The sequence below is a fragment of the Petaurus breviceps genome, unplaced genomic scaffold (genome assembly GCF_028583685.1).
Source record: "Petaurus breviceps papuanus isolate PSGF00001 unplaced genomic scaffold, PetGlider_PUasm1.0 90887, whole genome shotgun sequence".
NCBI classification, from domain to species: Eukaryota; Metazoa; Chordata; class Mammalia; order Diprotodontia; family Petauridae; genus Petaurus; species Petaurus breviceps.
This window is the reverse complement of record NW_027187370.1, coordinates 552,936-566,189: the sequence shown is the minus strand read 5'-3', so window position 1 is coordinate 566,189 and position 13,254 is coordinate 552,936. Positions and strand designations below refer to the sequence as shown.

At 38.2% G+C, this 13,254-nt stretch overlaps 1 protein-coding gene across 1 annotated transcript in view; it reads right to left on the bottom strand.

The window, feature by feature from the left end:
• Nucleotides 1-10,666, bottom strand: part of KRT20 (keratin 20) — a 14,768-nt gene extending 4,102 nt beyond the window's left edge. Inside the window, exons 1-6 of the mRNA XM_069074176.1 lie at nt 10,075-10,666; nt 6,890-6,972; nt 3,203-3,359; nt 2,814-2,975; nt 2,598-2,723; nt 300-520 (exon numbers count right to left, since the gene is read on the bottom strand). Of these exons, the coding sequence (XP_068930277.1) occupies nt 300-520; nt 2,598-2,723; nt 2,814-2,975; nt 3,203-3,359; nt 6,890-6,972; nt 10,075-10,473 (1,148 nt within the window). The 5' untranslated portion in view covers nt 10,474-10,666. The remainder of the gene's footprint in view (nt 1-299; nt 521-2,597; nt 2,724-2,813; nt 2,976-3,202; nt 3,360-6,889; nt 6,973-10,074) is intronic.
• Nucleotides 10,667-13,254: the final 2,588 nt, after the last annotated feature.

Sequence of the window (13,254 nt, the reverse complement as noted above, 5' to 3'; positions counted from 1 at the left end):
GGGGGAGGGAGACTCTTAGTTTTAATGTCCTTTCAATAGTTCTTTTGCTTTTAGATACTATAGTTTCCCTGACAATGGTTCGCATTCAAATTTTATTCAAAGATACTTCAGATTTCCTCAGAACTGAGCCAGCCTTAAGACACCTAGGTCACAGTCCTGGTGCTGGTTCTGACAGCACTAGAAGTCAGCTGGAGTCCAAGTTTTGGCTTCTTTTCCCTCCCCTTCCCGCACAGCCTCTTCCAGACAGCGGCCTTTGCCGCAGAGCAGGTTGGCGGATCCCACAGGTGATGATGGTTCACCTGACATCCTCTCCCTCCAGGAGGCGGCGATAAGTGGCAATTTCTATCTCCAGGTGGGTCTTGATGTTCAGAAGCACGGTGTATTCCTCATTTTGTCGTTCTGTGTCGTATCGGATTTGCATCAGCTGGGCCTCTATAGTGCTTATTAATTCTTGAATCTGAGCCAGCTGCAAACCAAAGCGGGCTTTGGTCTCTTCGAGGGCGCGTTCTAAAGACTCTTTCTACAATGAAGAAATAAAGGATTGAACTTTGTAAGGCTGACAAAACACTTTCCGCACTAAAACCCAGTAAAGTAGATCGTGCAAGAATCATTGCCTCAATTTTACAGATGAGCAAACTGAGAGCCAAAGAAAAGCTAATACCCCTGGTCACACAATTAATAATTACAGTACTAAGATTCTAATCTAGATCTCCTGACTATTGCTAACATTTTCCTCTAAAATGGAGCATCTGCTTAGAGCTCTGTAGATTTCAGAGGGTCTGTGAACTCGGATGGGGAAAAAAATTACATCTTTATATTCACTAACCTCTAAATGAGACTTAAAACTTCCTTCGATTATGAATGCAGGCAACAAACCGATGTAGTAAGAGCAGCGTCTGTGATTTTGTAGCCAATAGAAATTGCAAATATTTTCATATTACATTATAGTTGTAGCAAATATCTCAAAATATCATTTATCCTCATGACTACTTTGAAATTACTGTAGTTATTAGACCTATTCCTAAATCACACATGATTGAAATCTATTTGCAAACGTTTATGTGACCTAATTGGCAAAATATCAGTTTCTGTAGGCTTTACCAGACTTCCAAAAGGGTCCATGACATAAAAAAGGGTCAAGAACTCATTTAAGAAGACTTGATTCATGAAATGAGGGCTTTTAAAAGTTTATTTAAAAAATTTTTTAATTTTTAAAAATTATTTTAATTATCAGTACTAGTGTTAATTATTGAAATTTATTTTAAAATAATTTAAAATAACTATTTTAAATAATAATCTAAAATAACTATTTTAAATAACAATTTAAAACAAATGTTTTAAATAATAATTATTATTTAAAATAATAAAACCCTCTTTCAACTGGACAAATATGAAGATATAGGGCACTGTGCTAATATAGATCATTAAAATAATTGTTACAGACATTGTACCTATAAGCAATATTATCGTTATTGTTGTCATTGTCTTCCAAATTCTGCTAATGTCACTTTGGATCAGTTCATAGAATTCTTCCCAAGCTTTTCTATCTTCATATTCTTATATCACATTACATTCATGTACTACAACTCATTTAGCATTTTCCAATCACTAGGCAATTGCTTCATTCCCAATTCTTTGACACAAAATTGTTAATATTGTTTATTGTATTTATGAGGCACACTGGAAAGAGTACTGCACTTGAAATCAGGAAGGCTCATCTTCACGGGTTCAAATCCAGCCTCAGATATTTACTAGCCTTGTGACTCTGGCCAAGTCACTTGACCCTCTTTGCTTCAGTTTCCTCATCTGTAAAAATGACCTGGAAAAGGAAATGACAATCCACTCTATCATCTTTGCCAAGAAAACCCCAAATGGGGTCATGAAGAACTGGCCACAATTAAAAAATGATTGAACATCTATGATACATATCATTAGTAGAGGAAATTTCCCTGCTGGGAGTTTCCTGAACTGATGAAATTACCAATTTGAACAGTCCCCAATAGTATAGTTTATTATATTGCTATTATATTATCATACATTGTATATCATCACATTGGTGCACACACACACACAGTTGATTGGTTGTTGTCCTTTGTTATGGAAGAGGATCAAAATAACATCACTATGTTAGAGTCAAGTTTCAGTGTGTCTGACTGTGGCTAATCAGACCAACATGAGCTCAGAATGTTCTGCCACAGATTGGGCACAAATAGTCCATGTGAACATTTGGGGTGTATACATATATATACACATACATATATACATACTCATATACATATGTATGTATATATTAACAGGTATGAGAGCCAGGATGATGTAATTGAGAGAGGGATGACCTTGGAGTTAGACTTGGGTTCAAGTCCTACTTCTTACACATGCCATCTGGGTGACTGATTAGTAGGCAAGTCCCTTAACTGCCAGGCAACTCTTAGTCTCTAAGTTACAAATGAGTTGCCCGTTTGCATTGGCAGAGGGAGTTTCCATACTAGGAGTTACACCAATGATTTAATAGGTCTGGAGCAATAACCACACACAAAGGTCACTAGTATATGCCAGATTATATTATGTTGCATGGTATGATATCAGATCTACTTTACCCTGCTGTAGTGGGACTGGAACTCTATCTCTACATTCTGATACTTGCGTCTCAGCTCAGTCACTTGGGCCTCATTGGTCTTTATCTCATTGATGCTCACTTGGATATCGTATTGAACAATTTGAATCTAAAAATCAAAAAGCACAAAGAGAAAAGAAAGTCATTTAAGTTGTTCCCTCTTTTGGGGACCATCTGGAAATGTGGTCTTTTTTCTCACCTTTTTTTCAAACTGTTCTTTGGCCTCCTGAAGATTCTTCTGTGCCATGATTTCATATTTCTCCCTCATTTCATTCATGATGGTTTCAAGGTTATGTCCAGGAGCAGCATCCACTTCCACGGTTACAGTTTTACCCAATTGTCCTTGCAGTTTAGCAACTTCCTAAAAGACACAGCATCTCCATCAATTTTATTCTTAAGTTCATTCTTGTACCTCTACCTAGCTTGAGAAGATACCAGTGGTCTAAAGACCTTATTGCATTCACCTTAAAGCTAAAAATGGATCAAAATGACAGAAAAAGGAACATCAGCAGTCCCAGTATCTCCTGTTGCGTCACATTTCTGTTGGAAGGGCTCACAGGGCACCAGGACCCAGACTCTTTTCCTCACCTCCTCATGGCCTTTTTTGAGGAAAGCCATATCTTCAGTCAGACTTTCAATTTGTATCTCTAAGTCTGCCTTCTGTAGGGTGAGATCATCAAATACTTTATGCAGTCTCTGCAGATCAGCCTCCACAGCCATTCTTATTCCATGCTCAGTTTCAAACCTGTAAGATAAGCATAGTTGTAATGAACAATTATGGGGACTGGGTCATTTCTCAGGAGGGAGAAAGGTCAGCATGGGCCAGAGAGAAGCAACTGTACAGGGAGGGTGGGAGGAGGGAGCAGGACACATAGCAGCTTCCTTTTTTAACTAATTATTCTTGTTGATAAGCTTACTGGTTTCTGCCTGCTGAAGGAGTATAAGAGCTCTCAACAGCCTAGAACTTATGGTACCCTGGGACAAAGAGCTGTTTGCCTTCTACTAGTTACAGTTCTGAAAAAATCTGTGTTATGCAAAGGTCAATTACTTCTTTGGCTATTGTCTTTGTGAGGCCCTTTTTTTGTGTGAATATTTCCCAGTATCTTTATGGTGCAGTGGATAGAGGGCTGGGTCTGAAGTCAGGAAGACCTAAGTTCAAGTGTGGCCTTACACAACTGTGTGACCCTAGGCAAGTCACTTAATCTCTGTTTACTTCAATTTCCTCATCTGTAAAATTAAAATAATAACAACGTGTATGTCTTGTTGTTCTACAGAATCAAGTGAGATAATTGCAAAGTACTTAGTACAGTACCTGGCACATAGTGTTTTATACATTATCATTATTGTGCCTGGTGTATATAGTAAGTGCTTTGTCAATCATTGTTGTTGTTGCTACTATGTCAATTTTCATCTCATACAACCTGTCCCTGGAAAAGAATCCCCTCTAACATATACATTCACATCATCTTTGCTTGACACCCTCCAGTGACTGAAATCCTCTGCTTCTCAAGATTACCTATTCTATGTTGGGCTAATAATAATTGTTATGGAAAATTTCTCTTACATTCAATTAAATTTGCCACTTTGAAACTTTTACCCATTGTTTTTAGCACGACCTTCTGGGCTAAGCAGAGTAAGTCTAATCTGTCCTGCATGTGGAAAAAGCCTTTCAAATAAAACTTCAAGCTAATGGCAAACATTTGTATTACTGTGTCAACACAATGTGGTTCGATAATATGACCTGAATAAGGAAAGATGGTTGGGGTTGGTTTTATAGAGAAATCTCACTCATATGAACCTCTTGGGGGAAGTGAGATCTCAAAAAATGAAGCCTCTGTATTATAGGCTTTTTCGTGTTTTTTTTTTAAAGAAATTTACATGATAACTTTATTACATATTTAAAAGGAATGGAAAGTTGTACATAACAAGTTTGCAGTTTTGCATGCAATTATCTTTTTTATTATGCTACATTATGGAAATGTTTATTTTGTTCCATAAATTAAAAATAAAATGAAGTTTTAAAAAAGGAGAAATACAATTTTAATTGGAATTGGAAACAAAAAGAGGAGTTAGTAATATTGATGCCCTCCAAAAGAGGTTGATTCAAATGTTTCTTGAAATGGACAGAAAATAATGGAATTAAGTTCAGAAGGAAGCACAGTCAAGCAGAGCAGTTTTGAAAGTAAAGTGTGGAATTTATTATATATTTTAAAATATAAATAAATGTATAGTATATTATAGAAATATAATATATACTTTGAAAAAAGCTAAAGCATGAAATGGAAGTCTATGGTTTCATTTAGATTTCTCTTTTTCTCTTTTACTATGTTTAGGAAAATGCTCAATTTGGGGGTTTAGTTCAGAATTTTAAAACATTAAATGAAAAATAAATTTAAATGTAATATAAATAATATAATGCATTATATAAATAATATAACAATATAAAATAAGTAAATGAAAATAAAAAAGAGAAATATCATTTCACAAATTGCTTATAGTGAAATCTCTGCTAGTAAAGGTTGTCAGGATTGATGCCTCATGGTCCTTTAAATGTGCTTTGTAAACAGATAAAAATTATTTGTTCTCTACTTATATGCAGGTAAACACATGTTAATTAGTACTTCTAAAGTCCTAGAAGATATTTTTTTCTTAATCATCTTGTTTATGCATATACTACTCTTAGGGATGGAGACAGAGAATGGACTTGTGATCTCAGTGGTATAAGGAACTCCCAAATGAGGAAATTCTCTCCTCCAATGCAGTTGACCACTTTCTCTGTGACTGAGCAGTTCAGAGAGTTGCCTAGAGCCCCCAGAGAGAGGTTAAATGACTTGCTACATGTCAAACGTCTCATGTTAGAGCCAGGTGTTGAAATCTATGTCCTTCCAGTTTTGAGACCAGCTCTCGATTCAACATATTTTCTTATAATAATATTAATATAATAATAAATCCAAAATAATTCTGAGGTGAACACTGGCCTACTATAGCACAAATTTTAAATTAATGCCAAGTTTTGAATTAATAAAAAGGGGGGGGGCGGGATAAGCATTTTTCTAGGGCTATGCATTGGCCTAAGTTTAGGAGAAAGAGAAATTGGACCTGTAAGTTCAAGCCCTGGATCCAACACTTAGTAGCTGTATGACTCTTGGAAAGTCATCCATTTCTCTGAGCCTCAGTTTCCTCATCTGAAAGATGGAGAATACTTACGCTTACATTACTTACCTCACAGGACTTTTATAAGGAGAGTTCTTTGTAAATCTAAATGTGCTCAACAAACTGTAAGCTAGTTCTTAAATCTTTAAATCTGCCCCTTTTTTGGAGTCTTATCCTCTTGTTTGAGATTAAGTATTTTTTCCTCAGTATTTTCTGGCAGATGGGTAGCTCAGTGGACAGAGTGCCAGGCCGGGAGGGAGGAAGATGTACCTCCCTGAGTTCAAATCTGTCCTCAAACATTTCCTAGCTGTATAGGGCAGGTCACTTAACCCTGTTTGCCTCAGTTTCCTCCTCTGTCAAATGAGCTGGAGAAGGAAATGGCAAACCACTCTGGTATCTTTGCCCAAAGGGGATCACAAAGAGTCATATGAGTCTAAACAAGTTTTTCCCTCATTCCTCCTACTTTTGTAGTTGAGATTTGATAATATTTTTAGGTCCATAGAAATCTTTCCTCATAATCCTATAAAGCAAGTATTAATTTCTCTATTTTGCTTGTGAGAAAATGAGGCTCAGAGGTTATGATTTGCTCTGGGTTACACAGATAGAGTGGGGTTTTGAATCCATATTGGGGCCAATGGGCACAAATTACAAAGGAGGTAGCTTTCAATCCAATTGAAAATAAAGAACTTTCTAATGGTTAGAGCTGCCCAATAAGGAAATGGTTTGACTTCCGAGAGAATGAGTTCCCCGTCCCTGAGAGTCCAAATGATGACCCTCTGCCATGAATGCTGAAAGGATTTTTGAAATAGATGAGAGATTAGACTAGATGAGGTCTAAGATCACTTCTAACCCAGATTCAGTGACTGCTTCTCGGATAAACAGTTGTCTGGATATTCAAGGCTTATTAAAACCAACTCTGCCCAATTTCCCCACAAACCCAAGGAGCTCAGTTATTCATTGAGATTAATTTTTGTGGCAACTAGTTGGTAGATTCAGGAGGACCTGAGTTCAAATTCAGTCTCAGATACCTATTAGCTGTGTGATCCTGGGCAAGTCACTTAATCCCAATAGCCTCTAAAAAACAATTCTTTAGAGAGGTTTCACAGTTGTGGTCAGACTTACTTCACTCTAAAATCCTCAGCAGCCAGTTTGGAGTTATCAAGCTGCAGGATACAACGGTTATTGGCCAGTTGGGCAGCCTTAATCTGGAAGAAAAATTGAGAGAGAATAGAGAGAGGGAAATTAACAACTGGTTAGAAACTTCCAATACATAAATTTATTTTAAAATACAATACCTCAAAATACCTCTGGTATTTTGGAGACAATAATCATATCAGGCACTTAAAAAAAAGTGAAAGGAAATTACAAATGCTTTGAACTATTGAATGGCAGTGTGGCTTATTAGATAGAGAGTTAGCCTCAAAGCTAGAAAGACCTGGGTTCAAATCTTGCCTCTAACACATTGGCTGTGTGACCATGGGCATGTTGCTTATTTTCAGTGCTTTAGGCAGCTTTCTAGGTCTTTAAATTGTAGAGAAGGAGGCAGCCTGTCTTATGAGAGGGAATTTCCTCATCTTATACTAGGGGTGGGGAATTTGCTCTATGGGTTCTTGTATGTGACCTTTTGACTGAGTCTGAGTTTTACAGAACAATCCTTTTATTAAGACTTTCTAGTCTTTCCGTACTTTATTCCCCTCCCATGCATGCTAGGATCCAGCCATGATGGCCCCCTGTGAAACTTCTTGGAAGCTCCCTCTACCAATGCATATTAGTACATTCTCTTCAACTTAGAATCTTATATAGTTGCCTAGAGCACTAAGAGGTTAGGTGACTTTCCCAGGATCACACTGCCAAGATGTGTCAGAGGTAGGACTGGAACACAGGTCTTAATGGCTTTGAGGCCAAACTGCCCAAAGTAAAATTATGATCCCCTTTTACAGAGGCTAGGAGAGATCTCATAGTATGAAAGTCTTAAGGAGGGACCTTTGAGAGAACCTGGTTTCACTTTCATTTTTCCTCCTCCTCCCCCATGTATAGGTAATAGTCTCATGGATCCAGGGTTTAAGGGTGGCTTAAATGTCATGTAGTCCAACCTCTTTATTTTATCAGTAAGGACATTAAGGAGAAGAGAAGTTAACTTGTCCAGTCACATTGCCAGTGAATGTCCAAATTAGGATTTGAAACCAAGCCTTCTGACTCAAAATTCAGTGCTTTTTTATTATGACATTAACACCACCACCAGCAGTATCTATATTCCTCACCAATTAGGATCTGTCTACATATATTTAGCTATGTTAATGGTTTAAAAAAATTACAATTACAATTGACATATTGCTTGTTTATGAACTGTATCCCCTTTATGGAATCTCACTTAATCTTCCAAAAGTCCTATACAGATCAGAGTGAGCTTATATACTTGTATTATCTACAAAATTCATTCAGAAAATTGTATGAAAAGAGGGAGTTGGGGAAGAGGGATGGTTTCCCAGATTATAATTGTTTTTTATAAAGGTAGGTTTTCACAAGAAGCCTAGAGCAAATAACCTGGTAGTGGAGACAAAAATTAGAATACATTTTGTCTGAGTCTTGAGTCCCCACCGTGGCTCTCAAGGAGTTTTCTATAAGTACCTCGACTAGCTGATGTCTGATATATCTTTACCTTTTGCTTTAAGGGTCTATTATTCCCAAAGAGGAAAAGATAATGAAAAGGAACTTTCTGCTTTGTTAATAGAGAGTTCAAAAAGCAAAGGCTACCTGCCAGAACTTTAAGCTTTCTTTAAGGCCAAAGTCTATTTAGGACATGGAATTGACAAAAGAGAGAAGCCCACCTTTCCTGCGTACCATAGTTTTTGTGTATGGGATTTGGAAGCATCACGTGTGGAAAGAATACTGACTCAGGAGTCAGAAGATTAAGGTTAGAAGCCTGCTTGTGTGACCCTTGGGGAAGTTCCTTTCTCTGGGCCTTAGCTTTCTTGTTTGAAAAATGAGACTGGAATACAGGACTTCTAAGGGTCCATCTAACTGTAGGGCAAGAAAAAAAGAATAGAGAGAATACAATGTTGATTTACAGTAATAACAGTTTATCTTATACTTTGCAACATAATAAGCCTGTGAAGCAGGTAGTACATCATTCTTATTTTACTGATGAAACTAGAGCTCAGAGAAGTTAAAAGATTTGCTAATATTAGCAAGGTCAGTAAGTGTCTTGAGGTAGGATTTGAACCTGGCTCTCAAGTTCTATCCATTACAAGTCACTGCCTCCCAACTAGTATTGCTGGAAAAAAAATAGTAATGGTAACTAGGATAGGTTAATAGGCTTAAAATAAATTCAGGCGTTATTGAATCTTCTTCCAAGCAAGACTAACCATTTTCTACCCTATTTTATTACATTCTCACTACTCATATCTGCGGCAATGTTATTCATCTATATAGGTATTCAATATATGTTGGTGTTAAAGTATATAGGTATTCAATATATGTTGGTATTCATCTATATAAGTATTCAATACGTATTGGTGTTCTATACCAATATAGGTATTCAACATATGTTGGCATTCATGTATATAGGTATTCAAAATATATTGGTATTCATCTATATTAGGATTCAATATGTGTTGGTGTTAGATTATAAGGTTTCTGAGAATGAAGAAAGCCTCTGAAATTATTGGGGGAAAGTATTGTGAACAAGGCAATTAAGAGGCAACTACTGTCACATTTCTCAAAATTCAGGTGTACAAGAGAGAACTATTCTATTCCATTAGTCCTGAGAAGCTATAGGCAGGTAAAAACTTACAAAATAAGGAGATAATTATAGATCAAATTTAAATCATCATTAGCAGAGATGACATAGGGAAGAGCATGGAAGAGTGGAAAATCCACTGGCTCAGGAGTCAGAGGACATGGGTGTAATCTCCACCTTTCATATTCACCTCTGTGACCTTGCGCAAGTCACCTCAGTTTCCTCACTATAAAATGAAAGTGTTGGATTAGATGGCCTCTGAGGTCCTTTCCAGTCTTAGATCTTTTATTCTTGTGTGACCAACATTATTGCCCTCTATCTATTTCTCTGAGAAATCCCATGGATCTGATTTGCCTTGAGAAGTCACCCTAGGGGCAACTGGGTGGTTCAGTGGATAGAGTTCTGGCCCAGAATCAGGAAGACCTGAGCTCCAATCTGACCTCTCAGACACATATTAGCTGTGTGACCCTGAACAAGTAACTTAACCCCAGTTGCTTCCCCTCTACCCCCCCTCCAAAAAAAAAGAAATGGAAAGAAGAAAAAGAAAAGGTTGCCCAGCATCTCTTACCTGATTTCGTAGATCTTCAATTGTTTTGAAATAGGCACTGTAGTCCCGGCTTACAGTGGGACAGCTCTTCTCATACCATTGCTTGATCTGGATGTCCAGCTGGGAGTTGGCCTGCTCCAGAGAATGTACTGTTTCTAAGTAGCTGGCTAGACGTTGATTTAGACTCTGCATTGTGAGTTTTTCATTGCCAACAAATAAATTTCTAATGACGTTACCTCCAGAGCTGGTCACATAGCTGGTCCTTGAAATCCGGGTACCCTGACCTCCAGCCCCACCATAGACACTGGGGGAATAAACACTTTTCCTACTCCCCTTCCTATTCACTGACATACTCAGGCTGACACTGCTCTGGCTAGAGGAGCTTCTGCTTCTATGGAAGCTTCTGCGAGAGAAATCCATGATTGGAGTTGAGGACAGAACACTTGGATCCTCTGGCCAGCTACAGGTGGTGGAGTGAAATCTGCCTCCTGGGAGATATGGATTTATAGACTGAATGGACTCCGCCTCTGGTGACACCCAACCTTCCTGTTGTCTATACGATCCATTCCTTACAGGTATCCCAAATCTGGCAATACAAGAAGACTCAGAGATGACCCCAATAAGTCTTCCTCTGGGGGTGGGAATGAGGGTAGGATTTTTTTAAACAATAGTAACAGACATAAATCATTAAATGAATGACGTGACCCTTGCACCTGCTGTGGCAGAGTTTTCACTTGTCTGTACAAATGAAGCACATTAGCCATCCTCATGAATAGTATACAATTTAAAAAGGTAGACCTCTAAATGGAGTGCTATGTGGGTGTGGACCATTATTAATATTATAAAAATGAGATTTGATCCCCATGTGCAAAGATATGTAGAGGAAGTAGAAAGTTTGATCCCCTTGCCCAGGAAAGTAGTTAGAAAGTTGGTTTAAACACAGAAAACACCTGCTCTCCCTTGCTCCCATAATAGACCAGATTTCTCTCAGCTCCATTTAGGATTTTAAAAATGTAAAAGGATAATTCATATATAACATTTCATAAACTTATCACAAGTTTGACATACCATATTTCTACTCCCACCTGGTATTTCATTCCAGTCAATCAACAAACATTTTAAGTGCTTTCTAGAAACCATTCTCAGTGCTAAGTACCGGGGAAATAAAGGCCAAAAAAACAAACCCCAAACCCCAAGCAAATAGCAACACTCACCTTGCCGCATTAAGACACCTCCCCAGCAAAACAAAACAACAAGGCAATCTCCGAAGAGAGCTCAGGTATAACACATCTCACTTGCCATTCAGCCTCTTGTTCCCTTTTTCATATCACCCAATAGGAAAGCCATTAACATTATGGTCTAATATGCATTTAAAATTTTTGGGTTGGACTTGTGATTTCATTGATATAGGGAACTCACAGGGAAGAAACTTTCTCTACCAAAGCAAACCAATGCTTGAGCCACTTACCTTCTCAGAGAATTATAAAAGACATTGAAAGATTAAGTGACTTGCTGAAGGTGACCAAATCAATATGCTTCAGAGACAGGAATTGACTCAAGTCTTTCTGACTCTGAGGTTAGGTTTTCATCCGTGATGCCATGTTGTCTCAGTATGTCTTTTATCATTCAGGTTTTTTGGTCATGTTTGACTATTTGTGACCCCATTTGAGGTTTTCTTGGCAAACATACTGGAGTGGTTTGCCATTTCTTTCTCCAGATCATTTTAGAGAGGAGGAAATTGAGGCAAATAGGGTTAAGTGACTTGCCCAGGGTCACACAGCTAGTAAATGTCTGAGGCTATATTTGGCCTCAGGAAGATGAGTCTGCCTGACTCCAGGCCTGGAACTCTGTGCACTATGGCACCAGTATATCTTTACCACAAAAAAAAAGGTAATAAGGGGGTGGCGAGGTGGCTCAGTAAATAGAATAACAGCCCTGGAGTCAGGAGGACCTGAGTTCAAATCCAGCCTCAGACACTTAACACAAAAACTAGCCATGTGACCTTGGGTAAGTCACTTAACCCCAATTTCTCTACTCCAAAAAGCAAAAAAAAAAGAAATAGGTAATTAAACACAATATTGAGATTCCTCCAGCAGTGACACATTGCTTGGGTAAGAGAACCTGCTATATACTAAGTTGCAGCTATGATGTTGGCACTCTTAGTGACTTGAATTCAGGCATTTATTCTCATCAAGAGAATCACCAGACTAGCATGGTCTGTAGTCCTCCCAGAGTTCATAATGAGCATTACTTTACAGGACTGTGGATGTTTATCCTAGAGAAGAAACATCTTGTTTGGGGAGGATGGGATATAACAGTTATCTTCAGATTTTTGTAGGGCTGGTCATGTTAGAGGGACTGGATTTGTTTTTCTTATCCCTCAAGGGTAAAATCAGGGCCTATGGAGGGAAAGGAGGCATTTTAATATTGATTTAAGGAAATATTTCTTAACATTTTTTTTTCCTTTCTTTGAAGGGCAATTGGGGTTAAGTGACTTGTCCAAGGTCACACAGCTAGTAAGTGTTAAGTGTCTGAGGTCAGATTTGAACTCAGGCCCTCCTGATTCCAGGGCTGGTGCTCTATACACTGTGCCACCTAGCCACCCCTATTTCATAACATTTTGAATGAATCTACAGTGGACTAGTTTGCTTTAAGAGGTGGTGGGTCTGCTTTCACTTGACATCTTTAAGAAAAGATGAAATGACTGTTCATCACTTAGGTAGTATGAACATTCTTGTACAGGTATGGATTGGACTAGATGAGATCCCTTTCAACATTCAACACTGGTCATTGAGGAATGAGTGTTCTGATTAATGTGAGGAGAATCATTGGGCAGTAATAACTTCTCCATCCTTGATTAGGCGATTGTCTGGTCCTGTGTTCACCACAGCATGGCATTATGGCCCCATGTCCAAGTTGGAAATGGTCCTCTGCTCAAACTCTGCAGTCTTCACAAGGAATTCAAACTGGTTGTCCAATTTAGCAGAGGATATATTCTATTTCTGATGCACACTCACATGCCCCATGAATAACTGTATTTAGAAAGAGTCTTCAGCAAAATTTTTCCATTGGTCCTGATCTGTGATACTCCAATCTCATTTAATCTGGGACCCAGACCCATAGCCTCTAATCAGGAATGAGTGTGGACAAAGGATGAAGACCTTATCTGTTCAGTCCTCCAAGATTCTCTCACATACTAGC